General features: G+C 37.8%; 1 protein-coding gene across 1 annotated transcript in view; it reads right to left on the bottom strand.

The window, feature by feature from the left end:
- Positions 1 to 23,442, bottom strand: part of ANKRD62 (ankyrin repeat domain 62) — a 50,167-nt gene that overhangs the window by 25,783 nt on the left and 942 nt on the right. Inside the window, 5 exon segments of the mRNA XM_011936659.1 lie at positions 17,970 to 18,037; positions 20,499 to 20,636; positions 21,970 to 22,076; positions 22,660 to 22,833; positions 22,985 to 23,099. Of these exon segments, the coding sequence (XP_011792049.1) occupies positions 17,970 to 18,037; positions 20,499 to 20,636; positions 21,970 to 22,076; positions 22,660 to 22,833; positions 22,985 to 23,099 (602 nt within the window).

Below are 23,442 nucleotides of genomic sequence, written 5' to 3'. Positions count from 1 at the left end.
TTTTTTTTTTTTTCGAGAGCCAAGGCTGGAGTGTAATGGCGTGATCTCGGCTGACTGCAACCTTCCACTCCTGCGTTCCAGCGATTCTCCTGCCTCAGCCTCCTGAGGAGCTGGGATTACAGGCGCTCGCCACCATGCCCAGCTAACTTTTCTATTTTTAGTAAAGATGGAGTCTTGCTCTGTTGCCCAGGCTGGAGTGCAGTGGCGCCATCTCAGCTCACTGTAACCTCCCACTCCTGCGTTCCAGCGATTCTCCTGCCTCAGCCTCCTGAGGAGCTGGGATTACAGGCGCCCGCCACCATGCCCAGCTAACTTTTCTATTTTTAGTAAAGATGGGGTTTCACAGTGTTGGCTAGGCTGGTCTCGAACTCCTGACCTCAGGTGATCCACCTGCATCGGACTCCAAAAGTGCTGGGATTCCAGGCATAAGCCACTGTGCCCAGCCTGAAAACCAAAACATTTCAATAGAGAACCTCACATACGCTCTTTAGATGGAGCTTTTTGTTTATCTTCATTAGGCTACTGACTCTGTAAAACTGAGTATGGAAGGCAAAAGGAAACCTATTTACAGACAAAGTATTAACTTAGGTGCATATTTCAACAAGACACTTACTTCAGAAGACCTAACTCTAATTTGCAAACTCCATCAAAAGTAAGAGGGCACTACAAAAATAAATTTGCTACATTAGGGCATTTAACATTTAAATTATTCCCAATTATAGAATTTTTTATTATTAAAAGAAGATTAACTGGCATGATAAGAAACTTTGGAGTACTCCATGTTGTGTATAAAAAGAACACTGATGAAACTGCTTCATTTAGGTAAACAAGGGCTTGAAAAAATTAAAGTATTTCTTGATAAAATTTTTACTGATAAAAAAATGGTTGAATAAAATTACAAAGTAGTAAGAAAAACTTCTGTTTATGTTTAAATAAATGCAAGCAAGGTATACTCTGCCACTCTTTTCCAATTAAGAAATAACTTCAAAAACTAGAGCAAGCCTTAATAAAAAGGGAAAAATAAGAACATTTATCCACAAAGCACCTACAATGTTCCAGATTCTCATTTGCACATTTTCTTTTCTACACATTGCAAATGATGATGATGATGGTTACCCCATTCCCTGTTTTCTGGTCATTCGAGGATGTTTAAAGCAAAACGAACAATTGTTACCCATTTTTCTCTCTGTTCAGAATATCCTCCTTTCAGACTTTCAGGGGGCTTGCTTTTCCTCAGCCTCTAGATGGCAGCTTAAATGGCACACAGAAAGATCTTCTCTGACTACACAATTCTATCCCAATCCTAACTACAAACTTCCTCCATTTTCTGTAATTTAACATTTTCTGTTTTCTTTATAGGAAGCACTTGTAGTGACTTATGTGTTTGTTGTTTCCTTGTTTTTGTGTTCCTACTACTCTAGGATAAGCCCTCATCTTGTGTATTCACTGTCTTACTGCCTAGCACACAGTCCGTACACAACGACAGAAATTTATTCGAGGTCAAAATATTTAAAATCTTATCAAGAGGTCTTGAGTGCCACATCACTCTATTCCCATAGGATATCACCAGTAATAGACCAGTAAAACTTACCCTACTCCAATCTGGAAATCCACATACCTATGCTATACTTTCTCATTGTTCTCTTGTCAGTACTGACTACTTGACAGTACCCACTAAAGGTTAAAAAAAAAAAAAGACTCGCAGTATGCATTAAGGCATTGAATCCCACTGTGATTCGTTTTGTCCCATATTTGCATACACATATTCCAGTTTACAAAATGTTTTCACATTTCTTGTCACATTTGTTCATTACATATACCTAAGACCTAGCTATCAGTACCATCTTTATGAAAAAGGGCACTGACATTCAAATAAGTTAAATAATTTTTCCCAAGGTTCCATAGCTAGTAAGTGACAGGACCAGGACACTAACGTATCTTTTGACTTCCACTCAGTGCTGGCACCACTATGCACCAGCTGCTTCTACCTAAGAGGTCAGGCCGTTCCCATCTCTTTCCACAGTTGTGGCCTTGGAATACATCACTGTTATTTTCTACGTATGTTACCACAAGCATGACTGCCACAAAGAAATTCAAAGCATTCTACTGTTAAAAAGAATTAAAACACTATTAAACCAAATTGTTGTTTTTATACTTCCACACGTAGACTATTTCCCATGCTTTTCCTTCTCATAAAATGTTCCTTGCAGATCCACACTGATGATCCAAACATTATAATACTTTCAAGTCCTAGGCACTATCTTTTCAAGTTCCAAGTTCTAAAAAAAACCCTACAGCTTAAACTCTTTATCTCTGCATCTCATTAGGATATTTACACATCCAGATACCATAGAATTGTACATTTGCTCCTAGGTTGACCTGGAATAATTCTTTAGTTTTTAGACAAACTTATCTTCAGAACCTGAAGTGATTCCCTGTATTTTTTTTTTTTTCATTATACTATGCTGGCTTCTTAAATGAATTCTGCAAATTAGCAGAACTGTACTATGCAGCAGTAATCTACTTAGCACATAATTATTGTATTCATCATACACGGAAATGTGAGAAAATAATTCCTTTATGGGCGTACGCACAGCTGAGAAAGTAAAGCTCAAGCATCCTATTTTATGATTTAACATCACTTGATATTTATGACAGTAGACAGTACCTTAGAACTACAGCATGATCCCGTACCTTCCTCTTCTGATCCTGATGATGACTTATCTATAAAATGTTATTCACAGACACATTCATGAAACTATTAGTTACTGTAAATTTCAAATACATATAACAAAGTCTATCTCCCTTCATGAGTATTTAAATAAAATAAAAACAATAAGAAAAACTAATTTCAGGTTTGATGTAGTTTCAGGAAAAAGGAGTTTGTAATATGAGAAAAATAGCAAAAAAATAAATATATTATATTTGGTTCTGTAATTTTTTTTTTTTTTAACAGGGTCTTGCTGTGTCATCACGAATGGAATGCAATGATGTGATCACAGATCACTGCAGCCTCAACCTCCTCAGCTCAAGTGATCCTTCACCTCAGCCTCCCAAGTAGTTGGGACTACAGGCCTGTACTACCACGCTCAGCTAATTTTTGTAGTGTTTTTTTTTTAAGAAGAGACCGCGTTTTGCCATGGTGCCCAGGCAAGTCTCAAACTCCTGGGCTCAAATGATCTGCCTACCTTGACCTCCCAAAGTACTGGGATTATAGGCATGATCTGCCACACTTGGTTTCCTTTTTTTTTAAGTAATACCATTAAAGCAAATACTTTTTTTTCAGAGATATTCACTAACTTACCACCTCTAATTTTTATACACAAAAAAATAAAATTATTACAATTTGTTTGCTCTCGTGGGGCACTTTAAATAATACCATTTTCATTTTTTCCAGTTGATGGTTTTGTTGCTTCCTCCTATTAAAAAACAAACAAAAAAAAAAAACAACTTTACAAAACATTGTATTTCTTTATTCACTGTGCATAGAAAATCATGACATATCCTGAGAGAAGCCAAAAATATAAACAAAAGACAGATTCCACCCTCTATTCAAGTGGGGATATATGAAAAGAAACAAGAACAGAAACATGCAACACTAGGTCTACAATTAAAATGAATAAAATATGGTGAGGGCATAAAGAGAGAATAGTCAGTTCTACTTGGAAAGCTCTGTAAATGCTGCAAAGTCAGGGCCATATTTTAAAAGTCAGACAAAGAGTGAGGGTATAAGGGGTTTCTAGGCAAGGTAGCATGGGTAGAAGGATGGGACATGAAACCACATGGCAAATGAGAGGCATTCAAGTAAAACTGGGATGCAGTCAGAGGGAATGGGATGGAGAGAGAAAACAGGACAATCAGGCCAAACTACAAAAGATATGTGTCATGCTGGAATGTAAAATTCCCCCTTCATGCAATCGGGATCCACTCAATGAGCAGATGAGTTAGATCATTACAAATATATTTTGGGAAGGTCACCCTGGCAGCAATGTAAAAGGGAGTGAATATGGTGAGGCAGGGGCCCAACTATAAAAGAGTATTCTAGAATTAGAGGTCACAATGTGAACTACAGTAATAAGATATGAAAAGTGGGAAGCAGGTAAAAATAAAGAACTTGGTAAGAGAATGCATTGGTGATGTGAGACCTGGAGTGCAGCACTTTTCCTCTTTCAATGTTTCAGTGCTATTTACCAGGTGTTACGTACTAGGAGGGGGAAGCCAGATGACAGATTACAAAGGGCCAGGAGTCAGGAAAGAATCACGAACAATGTGTTCAGTTTAGGACCTATCAAATTTGAGGTACCCAGGAAAGTTAGAAGACAGATGGGGATAAATACATTTGGAACCGAAGTAGATGGCCTTACTCAGGAAAAGGACACAGTGTTGATAAGACAATATTTGTAAAATATACTAAACTAGTAGAATTAAATAATGCAAACCTATACAGAACTCTAAACTTTTGAAAATAAAAACATGAGGGAAAAACATGGAATTCTACTTTTCAATTATATATTTCCACATTTGTTTCAAGAGTACAAAATATTCCTTAATCTATGCAGACACATTTCTGGAATGTTACGGCAATATGCATTTTTGAATTGCATGGAAAGATTTAATTCTTGTTTTTTTGGAGACAGATTCTCACACCCAGGCTGGAGTGCAGTAGCATGGTGTTGGCTCACTGTAACTTCCACCTCCTGGGTTCAAGCAATTCTCATGCCTTAGCCTCCTGAGTAGCTGAGACCACAGGCATGCGCCATCACGTCTGGCTAATTTTTTGTGTATCAGTTAAGACGGGGTTTCACCATGTTGCCCAGGCTGGTCTCGAACTCCTGAGCTCAGGTGATCTGCCTGCCTCGGCCTCCCAAAGTGTTAGGATTACTGGCGTAAGCCAATGTGCACAGCACATACTGAGCTGTTCTCTTCGGTTGCTTTCTACATCTTTCCTTCCATAAAGGCAAACCTAGGAACTATTTATTCCCACCATTTTTCATAAATCTCAATCCCATGCATCTATCTCTCTGGTAAGACTTGTTTTCTGTTATCATCTTGAGGGCTTGTATTTCTTTCTAGGATCTCTGTCATCATTATTAAGATTGAGGGGCCGGGCGCGGTGGCTCAAGCCTGTAATCCCAGCACTTTGGGAGGCCGAGACGGGCGGATCACGAGGTCAGGAGATCGAGACCATGCTGGCTAACACGGTGAAACCCCGTCTCTACTAAAAAATACAAAAAACTAGCCGGGCGAGGTGGCGGGTGCCTGTAGTCCCAGCTACTCGGGAGGCTGAGGCAGGAGAATGGCGTAAACCCGGAAGGCGGAGCTTGCAGTGAGCTGAGATCCGGCCACTGCACTCCAGTCCGGGCGACAGAGCGAGACTCCGTCTCAAAAAAAAAAAAAAAAAAAGATTGAGGGGATGTATGTGAAAAAGCATGGGGAGGGGAAAGATTTCAAAAAAAACCAATCTACCTTTGTAACACCAGGGTTCACTACAGGACTGAGGGAAGGTTTCAGACCAGGGTGTGTAGGTCGACGAGGCTGACCATTGATGATTTCAGGATGGATTTTAACCCCATCTTCATTTTCGCTGTCAGAACCGCTGCCCTCAAGCAAAGTTATATTTCCTGTTCTCACAGTACCATATGTCGTTTTCACTATAGTTAAAGCAAAGAGTATATAAAAAATGTGTAATTAACTGTCAGTGAATAACACAAGAATAGGCAGTCTTCAGATAGCTTACGATTCTTCCTTGTTGAGAAGATTGCTTGTTGAGAAATAGTCCTTGTTGGTTGCTGAGAAATAGTTCTTCGCTTTGTTAAGTGTTGTTCTGGAACATTCTACAAAGAAAACAATAGCTTTAAGAGAATAACATGTATCGAGTTTAATAACACAATATTCACCAGTACTACATGATCTAACACAAAGAATACAGGTTTTAGAGTCACTCAGATGTATTAATAGATTCAAACCTTAAATCTGCCATTTACTAATCTACATGCTCATGGGGTGAGGATTATGAGAGATGATACAGATATCCTCAAAACGTTACTCTTTTGCCCCTAGTTCATTATTACACAAATACTGTATCGATTAGAGTATTTTCTTAACCGAAATAACCTAGAAGAAAGCTTACCCATAGGGAGTTTTGCGTATTACTGAAAAAATGAATATATTCAAAAATATAAATTCAATATGTGATAATATTTTGTGTATTTTCATAAATTCCGTCTTATGGGGAAAATGTGAGAACTTAGTTTTTAGTGGTATCTGATTTAAATGGGTAGGCACTGCAAACAGTACAAGCAACTTCTAGGCTGTTTATAAAAAAGCTGAAACAAATTATCATATTAATTCAGTTCCTTCCAAGACAGAGAGAAAAAAAAAAACAAGAATAAAGCTTATGGGGCAATGACTGATGAGTGAAATCCACACACAGCTACTAAAGAGGAAGCTGTCACTAAATACGCTGACAATAGAGACAGAAGTGTAATAAAAGAACAGACACTAAAACTTGTTGTGCAAGGGAAAAGGCTGAGGTAAATCATTTTTAAAAGGAGAGGCGGGACAGAGAAACATCAAAACAAAAAAAGAGACACCGCCAGTTAATCAAGCGTGAGCTTAAGCCAAGGAAAGAAATAATTTTAAGCACAATAATGTATGCGGAGAAATACAGACACATAACAAAAACTTGTGTTCATAATGGATCCCTGTAGTAGCACTTATTAGAATTTGCTCTACAATAAGCTTTTCGTAAAAACTTGTCTAATAAAAGAGTTAATTCTATTACACTAAAATACATCTATCACTACCTGAAAGCTGGAACACTGTTACCCCAGAGAGAGAAAAATGGAAAAAAAAATATTCCATCAACTTTCTACCTGGAGAAAGAATAAGCAAGCCGAATTCTAAAGAGTAATGTGTGGCTCGAAAATAATGTATTTAACAGAACATGAGTTGGGGCTTTAAAAAGTTTAAGAAATTGTATCCTAAAATCGAAACCTAACCTTCCAGTTGAAGAATATTAGAAACTATACTGAATCTATCTTTCCTACTTATGACATATTTCTAATTTCTTTCCTTCTTATTTTGACATGTTTTCTCAACACAATTCATCTGAACTTATATATCTTAAACATTACAAGAGGCCAGGCATAGGGGCTCACGCTTGTAATCCCAGCACTTTGGGAGGCCAAGGCGGGTTGATCACTTGAGGTCAGAAGTTCACGACCAGCCTGGCCAACATGGCAAAACCCCCATATCCACTTAAAAAAAAAAAAATTAGTCCGGTGTGGTGATGGGCACCTGTAATTACAGCTCCTAGAGAGTCGGAGACATGAGAATCACTGGAACCTATGAGGCGGAGGCTGCAGTGAGCTGAGATCGCGCCAGCCTGGTGACAGAGCAATCCTCTGTCTCAGAAAAAATAAATAAATAAATAAAAGGGAATATAAATTTAAGCTGTAGTTTAGAAATGAAAGAGATTTAGTTATTAGAACATATCATGTGTATTATGTTACTTATAACGTTCCATTATATAGAAACTCATTTGTGTGTTCATTTATTCATACTGAAAACTATTAAAACACTTCTTACACACAAGTCACAATTACAGTTACTCCAAATACACAAAAACATGTTTCCTAACCTCCACTCCAGTAGCTCATACTAATACAGTAGCTTTGAAATTATTATTTAAGTAACTAAATAGAAAAGCCTGAGATTTAAAATTTTAGAACGAGGTACAAGAACTGAGTAGGTATTTCCGAAAACTACACTTACAAAAACCTTCTGAAATTAAAGTCTTACCATATGAATACTAAAGTCTCTGCTTACTTCTGAAAGTTGTTATTTTGAACAAAACGTATTCTTCAGTTAGAGTAAGGCTTTAAAATAGACTCTTAGTGACTTAGAAAATATAGTGGAATCCCTTTGTAATACAGGTTTTGAAGAAGAATTTAAATTTCGAGTCTTTCACAATTTTAAAAAAATTAGATATGGAGTCTTGTTACGTTGCCCAGGTCTCAAACTCCTGGGCTCAAGCAATTCTCGTGTCCCAGCCTCTTGAATAGCTGGGATTGCAGGCACATGACATCATACACAAATAAATTCTCATAATTTCCAATATTATTTTAGGCTAATTACAGAACAAAGGATAAAATTATTTTAAAACTCTCTGTTAAAAACTGTATAATAACAAAATAATAAATGTCCAAGAAGAAAAAAGCAAATATATACTTCGGGCAACAGGGAGACCCCATGATTACTATAACAAGTAATTGGATCCATTTGAGCTTCGTTTAACAAATAAGTAGTATAAAAGTCATGTTAGTATGATTTAACACAGTAAGGATCTTTATCCCAATAAATTTTGACCAGATTTCACATCTCCTCTATTGTGGGGAAGCTTTTGTAATATAATTTTCCTACCATTATGTAGTTTCTAGCCCATTCTCTTTTTCACTTCCCATTCCCTCAAAGTATTTATCAGTTATCTGTTACCGACCAAAAAAAAAAAGAAATGTACCTAGTCATGGTTCTACAAACGGTTTTCTCGAACCAAATCTCTATTACACAGATAAAACAAAGGTAGATCACTGTTAAATTTTAAAAGTAAATACTATGCAAAACTAGATTCAGAGTGAGAATATTAATTTCACAGGACCACTTTACCTTGGATTTAAAATTGAAGTCACCATCCTTTTTTAGTCGCGTACGCACTAAAAAAGTATCCAATCTGCAGGAAAGCCTATAGAGAAAAATATACAAGAAAAAAAAAATGAGCAGGTTCATTACTTCTAAAACAAATAAAACAAAACACAAATCCCAGTCTATATCTGTATGCCCCCTCCAAAAAACACAAAAAAGAAAAACAAAATCTAGGAAAAAGTCAGCTATCAATATGTCAAAGAATGTATCTTGGTATAATTAAAACATGACCTTTGTTTTAAAAAATATTTGTTACCTATTTCTGCCCTCAGCTCTCCAAACTTTTTTGTTTGTTTGTTTGAGACAGAGTCTCATTCTGTTGCCCAGGCTGCAGTGCAGTGGCCGAGTTCACGCCATTCTCCTGCCTCAGCCTCCCCAGTAGCTTGGCTACAGGCGCCTGCCACCACGCTTGGCTAATTTTTTTTATTTTTATTTTTTTAGTAGAGACAGGGTTTCACTGTGTTGGCCAGGATGGTCTCAATCTCTTGACCTCATGATCTGCCTGCCTAGGCCTCCCAAAGTGCTGGGATTACAGGTGTGAGCCACTGTGCCTGGCCCAAACCTAGGAGATATCCAATGCCTACCCAGTCTTACTTCCATAGCAAACAGTGTCAGCCAATACACTGGCAGAGACCCACAGTAATTTGTCCTGAAGGCTCAACTGAAAGCTCAATTAACCCAATCATGCCTGAGGTTGCAATTTATCAATAATTCTCACAGGCTTAGCATTTCAATAATGGAATACTAGATATACACGGGTTTAGCTGACATAACTGAGTCCTGGTAGTTGTACCTCTATTTCCCTAAGTACTATATCTAAGTATCTTCCTTCCCATGGGCTCCCACTTCCAGATCCTTCTTCTGCAGGGTTCCATGGCAGTCTCCAAACTTTAAATCTTCAGCCTAGGAAAGCACAGCTTCCTAAAAGAATGAGCTCAAATAATCAAGGATAGGAGCTCTCTGTTTCCCTGTTCCTGGAAAGTAAGCTAAATGGAGTTTCAATCATCCACCTGCAGCATAGGCATATGACCAACTACCCCACTGAAGCTCCATGACTGATTTGCCAGCTAATCCTACTCTTGCCTTAAGCCTACACAGATATGAGAAGAACATTAGTTAATTGGGAAAAGTGGCAGAGAAAAGGGGATACCTGGCCTGGACCACACATCCATGCAGTTCAGCAACCTCCAGTACACTAGTACTCGATGGGCTCTAAGCTACCCCTCTGTAAGTTGGGGTGGAAGATGATACACATTTCTATACGCTCTAAGACTCTTCCCAGTGGCTCGAATTCTCTTAACATCTTTCCAAACAGACAAACAAACAAAACCTTGATGCCTGCCAGTTTTTCCAATTAGAGAACCAGAAAAGCAGCAACCCGTTTAGGACTCTCTTAAACCCACTACTTTAACATGTCTTTTTTGCTAACTTCCAACATCCTGTGTTTTTCATTCCTCTAATTTATCTTTATCACAAAGCCCAACATTCTGATCTCTTTTCTAAAACCCCTACTCTTACCTAACTCAGTGTCTTTGACCTTTCCCTGCTAATTCCACTCTTACCCGCTTCCATTACGGTTCACCAGCTCATTCCATTCTCATCCTCTTCCACTGGGATCACTAGACCCACTCTCCCTTTTCTATTATTAAAACACTCACCGATAGGATGATACACAAGAGGACTAGGCTTTGAATTAAGGAAATTGAGTTTGAATCTCATTTGTGCTACAAAGTGTACCCAAAAAAATCATTTACTCTCTTTGAGTTTCAGATTCTTCACCTGAACAACCACTTGATCCAGACGTTCAACACAGATAGAAATATTAAAGAATATTTTGTTTGGTCTCTAAGATCCCTTAAAATCCTGAAATTCTATGTGCTTTTGATTCTGTCTATTGAAAAATGAAGAATATTTAGCTGGCATGAGCACAGTAATAGAAGAAAAAATCACCAAGAAAAGCAGAGAAGAAACAAACAAACAAACAAAAATCAAGAAAAGAATAAAGAAAACTCAAGGGAAAAAAAAAGGACTCCAGAGAAAAAGAAAAAGCTTCATGGAACTAGGCAAGGTACTTGCCTAAAGGGAAAACCAAACAGTGAACTCAGGAAGTAGAGAAATCAATTAACATTTTCTTTGAATGTGAGCAAAATATAATTAACATAACATAGTCTGTATGCAGACCACCTGCAACAAACTATTCCTCTCCAGGACTTGCCTGAGGTTGCTTATGGAAAACCTAGGGCCCTGTAGCCCAGCTGAATGAGATCTGCCCTAAAAACGTCGATGGTAACAATAAGGTGCCGGTTACCACTGCAATTGTCAAGTACATTAGGACAAATTTCTGAAGTAACCAAGCTGCTAAGAAGAACTCTACAGAGTGTTAACGTAAAACAAAATGTGACTTTCTGAACTGATCTGACATGGACCTGTACATTGATCCCATTGTTGCACACGTCTCAAGAGAAGTGATTTGGGGGCCAGGCAGGCTCATGTTCAAATCATGGGTTGGCTACTTGTTAATTATGGGATCACAGGCTAATTATCCAACCCTCCGAATCATGGTTGCCTAATTATTTAAAAAGTAGGTGACAACATCACAGATACTTGCAAAGCTATGTGAGGACTACACGAGATGATAAATGTGAAGCACATAAGCCGAGTAAAACAACCAACAGTTATTAGTTTCTTTTCTCTGCAGTCCCTTAGAAGACATATCACTTTTCAGAATCTGTGAAATCCTACCTGTTCATGCAGTCTTCAATGGTAGCACCATGCACTATTACAGATAAAAATACATTTTAAATCAACAATAGAAACACATAAAATATCAGAACCATAAGGGAGCACGGCAGCAACTGCCTGTAATTCCAGATAGGAAAATAAGATCACAGTCAATTTCTCTTAATAATGACTGTATATCAAGCTAGGTGCCATGTGTGCACATATAGTCCCAGCTACTCAGAAAACTGAGGCTGAAGCATCACACGAGTTCAGGGGTTGAAGGCTGCAGTGCAGTATGACTGTGCCTATGAATAGCCACTGCACTACAGCCTGGGCAACATAGCAAGACTGCCATCTCTTAAGAAATAATTGGTGGTAATAAGGCCAGGCATGGTGGCTCATGCCTATAATCCCAGCACTTCGGGAGGCTGAGGTGGGCAGATCACTTGAGGTCAGGAGTTCAAGATCAGCCTGGCCAACATGGTGAAACCCTGTCTCTACTAAAAATACAAAAATTAGCTGGGCATGGTGGCGGGTGCCTGTAATCCCAGCTACTTGGAAGGCTGAGGCAGGAGAATCGCTTGAACCCAGAAGGCGGAGGTTGCAGTGAGCTGAGATCAGGTCATGCCACTGCACTCCAGCATGGGTGACAGAACAACTCTGTCTCAACAACAACAATAAAAGAAATAATAATTATTACTAAATAAATGTGCATCATTCACTCAACTGTGATAATTATAGAAGTATATATAGCCACTGGATATAGAATAATACTTTACTACTGACCATAGAGTTCCTTTTGTTTCAAAACTTTTTCTTAATTGCATATAAAGCTAAAAACATGGTTCACCTATTAAAGGTACTTCTTCACAGAACAAATCAAAAAGTCAAATACTGCATTCAAAATGTAGGATGAGTTGTCTATTTCCCTCCTCAAACAGTGGATTTTTATCATTAATGGTCAATAGTACTTTAAACTTCTTTAGGAAAGAAAAAAGCCTTGTAGACTGGGCTGGGTGGCTCATTCCTGTAATCCCAGCACTTTGTGAGGTCAAGGTCGAAGAGTTAGAGACCAGCCTGGGCAACAAACATAGTGAGACACTCATTACTACAAAATGAAACAAAAAATTAGCTGAGCATGGTGGTGCATGCCTGTAGTCCCAGGTACTTGGGAGACTGAGATGAGAAGATTGCTTGTGCCCTGGAGCTCAAGGCTGTGGAGAGCTAAGATCACACCACTTCATTCTAGCCTCAGCAACAAAGCAAGACCCTGTCTCAAAAAAAGGAAGTTATATATAGATGACTAAAAGTATGATCAAGAAATGGACCTCATATTCTACTTAAATCACAGATCACAAATTTCTGAAAAATATAATACCAGAAAAGCACTTCACTTTAAAACTATGTCAGATAAAACAACTTGAATTTGACAATCCAGAAGATCCTTAAAAAATTCTTGGCAGACCATCATCAGTGACACTGCCATTGTGATAGAAGTTTAGCATTAGAGACTAACAGAATACCAGATATACTTTAGGATAGGTAGCCAATTCTCTTGAAATAATCCACATTTGTCAAACACACATCTGTTAGAAATGTGTTCTGAAAGTGTTTTCTTTAGGGATGAAATTCAAAAGGAAGCAGTAGAAGTGCAGCTATCAGAACAGGCAAATGAAGAGGGAATTGTACTAAGAAAAAGAACCAGGTACTGGGTTTTCTACTGATGTCATCAGAATTCCCAGAATGCTGAGAACTAGTATATTCAGTGTATCACCTTCTATTTTTCTCCATATTATACAAAAGATGTCAGTTTCTCCAAACTCCTCATCTGTAAACTACACTTCTGATCAAAACTTGAAACAGTCACAACATGGCTGTACTATAATTCCACGACAGAGGGAGGTATGTGTCTGACAGCAGGTTCCAGTTGTTGCTACCAGATTTCAGTTCAAAATGTATCCAGAAGAAGTTATAAAGTACTTGAGTGTAAATCAAGTTTTTCCACAAGAAGCAGATAAGAAAGACAATACTTTTCCTCACACGTGACCTTTAGGTTTTGACAATTCTGGAAAAATGTTGGCACGTGTACTCATCAGTCTAGATTATTTTCCCTGACTTTGTACATAGCTGTACATAGCTGCTGTAGTTACCAAAAAGCTAGGTAGGATCTTGGTAGATTTATTCTTTCATATTTGAACACCAGAAGTATGAATCACATCTATAGTAAACCTTACAACTCTAAAATCATTCTTTTCAAAAGGGTACCACTAATGACCTTGTTAAATCCATTTTACTTTTTAGTAATCTTGTTAGAATTGACATTCCCTTCTTGAAATTCTCACTTTTTAAATTTTTGCAACTTCACTTCCTCTGACTCCTCTCCCACTTTTCTCTAGCTGCTGCTCATTCTCCTTTGTCACCTCCCTTTTCCTTTGGGAAATCTTGCTATGCCTAGGGTTCTGTTACTGGCTTTCTTGTCATTATCCACCTTCTGCGCGATGGACAAGCTCATTGAGATCTATGACTTTGCTTAATAATTATAACAGGACCATTCTATGTCTGCAAATCCAACCTCAGAGTTTTATCTGCAGCTAGAAATCCTATTATCTGATTTCCTACAGAAAATACTTCTCCACGGTTGTTCCATTCAACTCAACATGTATTGGAAAAACATTTGTCTTCCCTATTCCCTACACTTCTCTATTCACCTGAACTTCCCTGTTCAAATTCAGTATAAACGCTAGTGCACAACCTCAAAACTTAAGATCTAAGATTTCTCTCTGCCACCTAACTTTTTACTTTCAACAATCACTAAATCTTATTAACTGCGCCTCTTTTCTGCCTCTGCTTTATGTTTCCACTGCCACAATATAAATATGTTTATATTTCTGAGTTACACATGGCCTCTTAACTGATGTCTTTCACAGGAGGAGAAAACCCTACCAACTATTAATATTTCTTAAATTGAAAAAACTAAGACAACAAATGAAAAGGGCATAAGGCCAAGAAAATAAAGAACATTTTTAAATGAATAAACTGAGCTTCTTATAATTATTTCACCTTGCGTGGGTGAAAACATCACAGTAGACTGAGACTAGTACAAGGACTGGAGATAAGGAAACCATAGCTTTGACTACAGACAGAGTTTCCTTTGTCTCCCAGTCTACCTGGTTACCTTTCATCTACCTTCTAAGTGAGGGGTCAGGAAGCTACAGGTCACAGGCCAACTCCAGCCTGCCCTATGGTTTTGTACATAAACTTTGGAACACAGTCTACCTATGCCTGCTTTCACACTTCAGTGGCAGTGTTGAGTAGCTATGACAGAGACTACATGACCTCAAATATTACCTATCTAGCCCTTTACAGAAAAAGCTTGCCAATCCTTGCTTTGTACCATAACCAGAATGCCCTAATCCTTCTCAAATCTAATCTTGAGACTTCCCTGCTGAAAAATTTCTAGTGAATGCCTGCAGCAAACATTGCTGGTTCCCTACCTAATAGACATTCTTTATTCTTTCTTGCTGGAGAAATGCAAGTCTACTTAGATATTTATCATCCAATATCCCTCCTAGCTCCAAGAGAGAAATGATTATTCTAAGCAAATCACAGTAATTACATTTGCTTTTCCAGTGCCTGGTTTAGGAATGAGCAGCTCGTGTAATCAAGCCAATAAAATGTCACAGGAAGTCCAATGCAAGCTTCTGACTTTTCTCCATTTTCTGAAAGAAACACGTGGGAAAAAAAACAACCCTTCCAGCCTTTAGATATTGTCTTGTGAGAACACGGTGTTTGAAACTGTTGCTAAGTAGCCAACCATGAAAGGAGGTATCAACAAAACACTGCAAACAGCGCAGCTGAAAGAGAGACGAATGAGATACGATACGATGATATCACTGAACCACCAAAACAACTTTGGCTCCCATCGTTTTAGCTATTGTTAGTTAGGTCATCTGATGTTTGCAGTCAAAAGCACCCTACCGAAGAATTTTTCCATGGCCTACAGATAAGATCTACACATTTCTATATATATATATATTTTTTTTTGGAGACGGAGTCTCGCTCTGTCACCCAGGCTGGAGTGCTGTGGCCGGATCTCAGCTCACTGCAAGCTCCGCCTCCCGGGTTCACGCCATTCTCCTGCCTCAGCCTCCCGAGTAGCTGGGACTACAGGCGCCGCCACCTCGCCCGGCTAGTTTTTTGTAGTTTTTAATAGACACGGGGTTTCACCGTGTTAGCCAGGATGGTCTCGATCTCCTGACCTCATGATCCGCCCATCTCGGCCTCCCAAAGTGCTGGGATTACAGGCTTGAGCCACCGCGCCCGGCCTCACATTTCTATATTTTTAAAAAGTCTTTCCTAAGCTTGACTTAGCTAGGTATTCAAATCATTCCCAACCATTCTCATAGCATACTTTTTTTTTTTTTTTTGGCACTAGCAAAACTGAACCAACTGCTCATAAACTCTGCAAAGTTCCCTCAAGCATCTTACCTTTTTCATTTGCTTTTCCTTTTGGCAAATGGGCGATCTTGTTAGCTGTTCCTTCTGCCAAAGACACAATCTTGTGAGATATTCCTTTTGACAGGGAGCATTCTTCTGCTTCTTTACCTAGCAAATGTCTACTCACTCTGCATGCTTACCTTAAATCCTACCCATGTTTTAAAATCTTTCATTCCCCACCATGGACATAACATATTTGGCACATACTGAATGCGATAAATACATAATAAACAATAATTATAAGCTCCCAAAGGGCATCTGACACACAAAAAGCACTGAATAGAGTAGTAAATAATAAAAATGACAATAACAACCATGGCTTCTGACTATATATTTTTAAATGTTTGCATTCTGTACTTATTAGAAAAATGCTTACTAAAGACACTTGATATTTATTAAGTGGACAAGAGAATGAAAATGTTTTCTTTGAAAACTCTGTTGTATAAGCATAAAAATTATGAGCACCTTAAAGACCAAAACTATGTCTATTCTACTTTTGTCTCCTGTAACTTGGAAAGCCTAACCTACAGGCATTCTTTCATAAATATACATTAAATCAAAGGTGTCCTCATATACTTCAGATTGTACAAGTGCATTAGGTGTCACATCGAGGTAGCAAAGTAGCATCTTCGTTCTTCTGAAACATTTTTGTATGAAGAAAATCACCAAGCAAACCCTCTGAAAACTGGCACGAATCACGCCTGTATTTTGGGAGTGAATGTGAAGTTGTAGGCCTGTGCGTCAGGGCACGTGTCCCACCTCAAAGAGGCAGCCCCTGCTCTGTTCTGGTAACGGCTGCTGTACTTTTACTATAACGTGTTGAGCCTAGAGTTGGGTTATTCGAATATTATTATAATCTTTTAGCTAATAGTAACAGAGTGTCTTCTTCTAACAAAATTGATGTTACCATAACAATTAACTCGCAGATAGAACAAATTTCACCCTAACGAGGTAAATATATCTCATTTTATTTCCACTTGGGGGGAATTAAGTCAACACTAGTGAGACCTTCTTGGTGTAAGAATATGTAACATGGCCTGTGCTTTTCAATAAGGAATTTATTTTCTGACTTCTCCACACACTGGGTATCTTTAAAAAATAACATCCTATTGGTATTGATACAGTTCTTATTGTTTTGTTTGTTCATGGTACCAGAAAGATCTCATTGAAATTCTAGTTTTAAGGAAAGTTACTTTTTTGTGACACAAATCACCATGTCAGAGTTGACCTCTGAATAACACAGGTTTGAACTGCAAGGGTCCACTTATCTGCAGATTTTCTTCTGCCTTTGCTACCTGAGATGGCAAGATCAATCTCCCTCTACCTCCTACTCCTCCTCAGCCTAGTCAACTTGAAGACTCGGAGGATGAAGAGCTTTATGATGATCCACCTTCCACTGAATGAAAATATATTCTTTCTTCATTATGATTTTCTTTGTAAGTTTCTTTTTCTCTAGCTTACTTTATTGTAGTAACAATACAGTATATAATATATATAACAAATATGTCTTAATTGACTGTATAATCAGTAAGATTTCCAGTCAACAGTAAGCCACGAGTAGTTAAGTTTTAGCGGGGAGTCCAAAGTTATACACAGATTTCAGACGGAATGGGGGACTGGTACTCCTGAATCCCACACTGCTCAAGGTTGAGCTGTAATGCGTATTTATTAAATGCAAAGCATTTACTTTATAAATTAAAATATCCAATTTTATACAAGTCCAATTCATCATAAGGTGACTATAAAGAAAACATACCACATACTAACTTAAAAGTCTTTTTTCTTATTTACACAAAAATATCATCTAGAATTTCAGAAACTATGATAATGAATTTTTTTCAGATAATACTGCTTGAGATGATAAACTGCCTACAAGTAACCTTTTAAATAATTCTGAAATCTAGATTACTAAGAAAGTAATTAAAAAATATACATTCAATTTATACAGTGGTTTTTTTAAACTGCTGTTTTGTCATCAAAACTTCCTTCCTCTTACTTTTTTATCTACGTCAGGACCATTGAGAGAAATTCACTATCAGAAGTCATACCTGGATTTCTATTTTGAAGACATTTACGTCTCTTGTTTGCTTTATATTCAGAAATTAGTCTGCGAATGCTATGTACAAAAATGTAGTAAATACAATTACTATTTTAATACTGATATGAAAAACATTTACCAAATACATTACATTCTTAAGAGTGTATCAAACAATATCAGAACTTTAATTATACACTTTTAGTTTGTAAGCTTACAAAATTCTTACTAAGCTTCTAATTAAAGAAGAAAAAAGTAAAGTATTTATGAAGTGAGGACAGTATAACTCAGTAAATGAACTCATGTCAAGTTGACATAATGGAAAATGATCTGACTCATAAGAAGTCCTAGCTCTGTAACCAATGGATATTTGTTCTTGGACAAGTGGCTTCTCTTAGGCTCAATGTTTTCTTCCAAAGAATGAAGGTTTTACCACCTCATTCGCTAGGTTATTATAAACGTTTAATGAATTCACATTTTAATGTGCTCAGAGAAAGACTAAAGCAATGGAATAATTTGTTCTTGAACATTCTGCTGAAATTATTTTGGAATCCCAAATGAAACCCGATGTGTATTTTCCCATATGTTCTAATATTAAAATGGTATGTCTTTTGAAAATGTTGTTAAGTCCTAACTTTGTTGGTTACTTGTTCTATTATTTGTAGCTTATGATTTAGGACATCTCCACTATTTCACAGTTTGTTAACTAAATTGATAAACAGATTGTGTCATTAAAATAGATAACATAATTGTCCCTTGTTACTTATGTCGTCAATCACACCAAAGGCAGAAAGCTAACAGATGTCAAGACCTGGCTTGGACTACTACTATTTTTCCTCTATAGACTCTAACTCTGAACCAGTGGATCTTTGTTAGAATGATGCTTCCTCTCCATGGTCATCTCCAACTGACAAGGAAGACAAAAACCCTCATATTTTTGAAGTGTCATGAAGGAGATGCAAGTGGTTATTTTCTCATTTCTGAGATACATACTAACAATGTATTTGCACACAACACACCACGGGTTACTCAGCTCTATTCTCATTTCACAGATTACCTTACCCCAATGTTTTTGTAATGAAAATGTGTAATTTCATTATTGGCTAGCACCTGTTTTGCTTTGACTCACACTGTTTTCGGGAACTTGTCGGCAAATTAGTCAAATGGCCCTCTTGTAACTGTGTAATACGGACTGCTTCACAGATTAGTGCATCATGCTTACGCAGGGGTCATGCTAATTTTCTCTGTGTTGGTCCAACTTTAGCATATGTGCTGCGAAGCAAGCACAAAGCCCTACTTTTATAAATGGATGCTGATCAGTCATGGATCAAGCTTGGCTCTGTTCAGTCCAACTCACCTACTTGAGACTTAGATAATTCCGACAAATGGCTTTCTATGAGGTAAAATTTGAAGATACTTTAAAAACTTGAGGTAGAGGGGCAAGTGGGCTGGGAGATTTTTATTATTATGGAAAACAGATCACTCGAGGGGTCAACCACAAGTTGGTGCCCACTGCTCTGAGGAAGGATAACATGGGACTTTCCTCTGTCTAAGAAAAACTGCTACATAAGATATAAAAGAGCTTGGGGTAAAAATCTGGTAACAAAGAAGAAAAAACTTTGATATCTTCCTACAACACTCTCTGAACATAGCTAACAGCTTAGAACTATCCCAACTAATATTTGCTAGACAGAAGACAAATAAGGGACTCAAAGAATAACTTACCACGAAGGTCTAGGATTCCAGGCTAAGATGTGGGCTCCACATGAGGTTTTGAGTATGGGGGGAAGGGTCAATTTGCTCACTATGTGTGTGGGTAAAGCTAGGATGTCCAGCAGCCACAGCAGGGTACTGGTGCTTTGGAAACAATGGCTGGGCTATAAGCATATTTATGTGAACTACAAGTTGTGACTTGGAAACCTACGTATAGATTACTATAAAGACTGAGGATCTGAATCAGAAGGCGCAAAGGTCAATCTTTACCAGACTGTAGGAGTAGTTTCAATTACAAAAAAAACAGTAACAGAATCCATATAAACAACAGAAGAGTTAGAATGTCCTTTCCTCAACCCCTATCCCCTGCACCCCACTGACCTGTAAAACATTATTGTCTTCCTTGGACTTAGAACCTCTTAGTTTCTTGAAAAATTCAAGGTGGAGGGTATATGAGATAGCTGCCAGGAGACAGTCCAACGTTTTCTGATACACTGGACATTTCAAGACTCAAGTAACCAATTATAAAAATCAAAGATGTGAAACTATTTTATCCCATGCGCAGGGCTTATACTTGGAAAGAAATGGAAAACATTAGGATCCCTAAGCATAAAAGTCTTAAGAGTCTTGAGTTAAAGAATCCTACACTCATTGCTACTTCTAACTTGTCTAGTCTTATGCTTGATTTCTGGCTGATGAAGTGGACTAACTCACTGCCACTCCAAAACTACCTGAACCCAACTATGAAATCTCACCTGATGTATAAGATGCAATGGTTACAATTACTTTAAACCTCAATTTAGCGTTCACTAGCCTTTTAAATACTTACGCTTGAAAGTTATAAGCAACGGCGTAGTCTTCTGCAGTCCATCCAGATATATCTTGGCAACAGACATCAACATTGTGCTGAAGAAGCTGGAAGACTACACCTGTCAATCCATTACAAGCAGCAAGTATCAGGGCTGTTCTAAAATAACAGAGATTGTTTCACACTTAGGAACTTTAGCAAAGTTATGTTAAAAGCTAAATTTATATACTTTACCAATTTAATACGCCTGTCCATGTAGAATTAACCAATTATATGTACTAATAAACACAAGCATCTTGGGTGCTGAAGGGGTCATCTGTGTAAATTGCCACCAAAGCCAAATGGAGGGAACAAAAGGAAGCCTCTTGTCCCACTGGGATACGACATAGCAGAAGCTGCTAAAATAAAGTCTTTGGATGGCCAGGATACTATGCTTAGGTCACCTATCTAAAGTAGCTAAAAATTTAAGCGAAAAATTATCCATTTCTTCCCTAGTCTGACATAATATACTGTAATTCAAAATCAGCTTGGGGTCAATAAGTAAGAGCTATCTGCAGGTTTAAAACAGTAACAATAATGCTAATAATAGACATACTAGTTTCAGTTAATAATGCTGATAATCATATGCGAGGCACTGGATAAAATGCCATATATACATACATTACTTATACACAACCACCCTTGAAGGATATATTATCCTCTTTTTTCATACAGGAAAACATACTTGGTGATAAGTAATGTTCCCAAGGTCACACATCTCGCAAGTAGAAAAGCTAAGAACTAAACCCGGTCTTGTGTGAATCCACAGCCTATCTCTTTTTTTCTCATTGTCACCCATGGCTTGTATTCATTAAAAGAAAAGTTTACCCATTTAAAGCTATCTTTTTTCCCTCAGCCCATACTAATTAAAAATAATATCAAAATACACTAGAGGTAAAAAGAAGAAAAAACCCAATGAATCCGCAGTATCTGGCAAGAACAATTAATAGTTACGTAGGAATAACCTAACATTAATATTCTTGAAAGAAAGCAAGCTAAAGCAAAGAGTCATCCAAAAGACAAAGTGATTTTCAACTCTAATTTATCTTTAACATAGTATTTTTAAAGGAAAAGCATGTAAGAAGCACAGGTTGAAACTACTATAGAAGAGTTAAGAAATTTCAATACTGAGTCACAAAGTGAACTAAAAGTTGAAATCCATACTTTTAAAACAAATAAAACCAATATGAAATCCCTTTAGTTAATATAATATGACTCAAAATATCACCTCATCCATCAACAAACATCAGTCAATATAATGAGATGAATCCTGCAATACACCATTTTTATGCTGCCCAGTCCAAATAATTGTTTTTCTACCTAACTGATGATTTGTGTTATTTCTCTCTATCCCAATAATAAGTTAATCTTATTAAAGTAATATTTCTGACAAGTGACTGTTACCACTCTAGAACACTCAGGTTTAAAAATGCACAAAAAAGAACTACTGTACCTTCTAAAATTATCTATTGCAGTTAAATCTGGTTTTTTCTTCAACAAAAATGTCACCATTTCCTCTTTTTTCCTATTTATGGCAAGTAAAAGTGATGTACATTCACCCTACAAAACAGCAAAAACAATTTATAATTCACAAAATTACATACTTCCCAACTCAACTGAAAACCTTATGTTAAGATCCTATGAACTTAAACATGAAGCAGAAAGCAAATTAAAAGCAATCCCTTCCTTCTCACTCCACCGTGCTGGCCCACACGCTGCTCCTTCCCTTTCAGATACCCCTCCTAGGGTGTCTGGAAGGCACAGTAGCAGACTGGAGCACGTATGCCTCATATAAAGAGGTAACCACTGCACAGCATACTGAACAACGATATGAGCTCAAGGGAATCCAGATGGGTCCTTTAAGGGAAGCCTGAAATCTAGATCTGTGTATGTGTCTCCTAAATTTTACATGTTGACACAACTTATGGAAGTAAGCTAAACTAAATCTATAGGGCACATTTAGACTACAGACCTCGTGTTTTCATATTTGCTATGAATGTATTTTTAAATAGCTGTATGTAAAGCAAATATTTGCATGTAATATATTTCCTTCTAGTTTCAGATGTTCTACTAAAAAAAATCATGTTAATGGTAAAACAAATACACTTGAAATACTGTGAAAAGAACATTGGTTGATCTATACCTGACTTTTTGCTTCAATATCTGCACCATATGCAAGCAGTTTTCCTGCCATTGATATATTCCCATTATCAATGGCATAGTGCAGAGCAGTGTTGCCATACATATCTCTAACATTTGGGTCAGCGCCATGTTCCAGCAGGATGGATGCACAAACTTCTTCTTGACATTGTACAGCCTGCCAGTATCAGACCAAGAAATAGACTGTAAATTCTAGGAAATCTTCCACAGGATTCACCAACTAATTATATTTCAGTGAGGTGAATTTGTTTTATTCTGTGAATTTAAATTAAATCCATCCCATGCTGAAAGAGTTGGCTACCACATACCTTGATCAGAGCTGTCCTGTTTTCACTGTCAGTGAGGTTAAGCTGGCATTTTCTGACCACCAAGTCAGCTACCACTCCCGGATGACCATGGGCACACGCCAAATGTAGAGCAGTCCTAGGAGAGGGAGAGGTCATTTTAGGCAATTGTAGTGCACAGTCCCAACATGCAATGATGCATGGAATTTTAAGCATCAAATAGTATGTTATCCCTCTGCCTTCAAAACAAATAGTTACTCTTCTTGTCAAGAAAGGCAAGGTTTCCACATCCCAGGTGCTGTTGAGCATGCCAGGGTAGAAAGCCCAGTGCCCTTGGTGACAGCACTCACCACCCCCCACCCTTGCATCGTACCCACATCCTAACCAACTCAGCCCCCTACCAGTCCCCTCACTCCATCCAACCCCCACCCCATCCAATCCTCACTCCAGGTGCTGTTGAGCATGCCAGGGTAGAAAGCCCA

Source organism: Colobus angolensis, unplaced genomic scaffold (assembly GCF_000951035.1).
Source record: "Colobus angolensis palliatus isolate OR3802 unplaced genomic scaffold, Cang.pa_1.0 Scaffold155, whole genome shotgun sequence".
Lineage (NCBI taxonomy): Eukaryota > Metazoa > Chordata > Mammalia > Primates > Cercopithecidae > Colobus > Colobus angolensis.
This window is presented reverse-complemented; position numbering and strand designations above follow the sequence as displayed.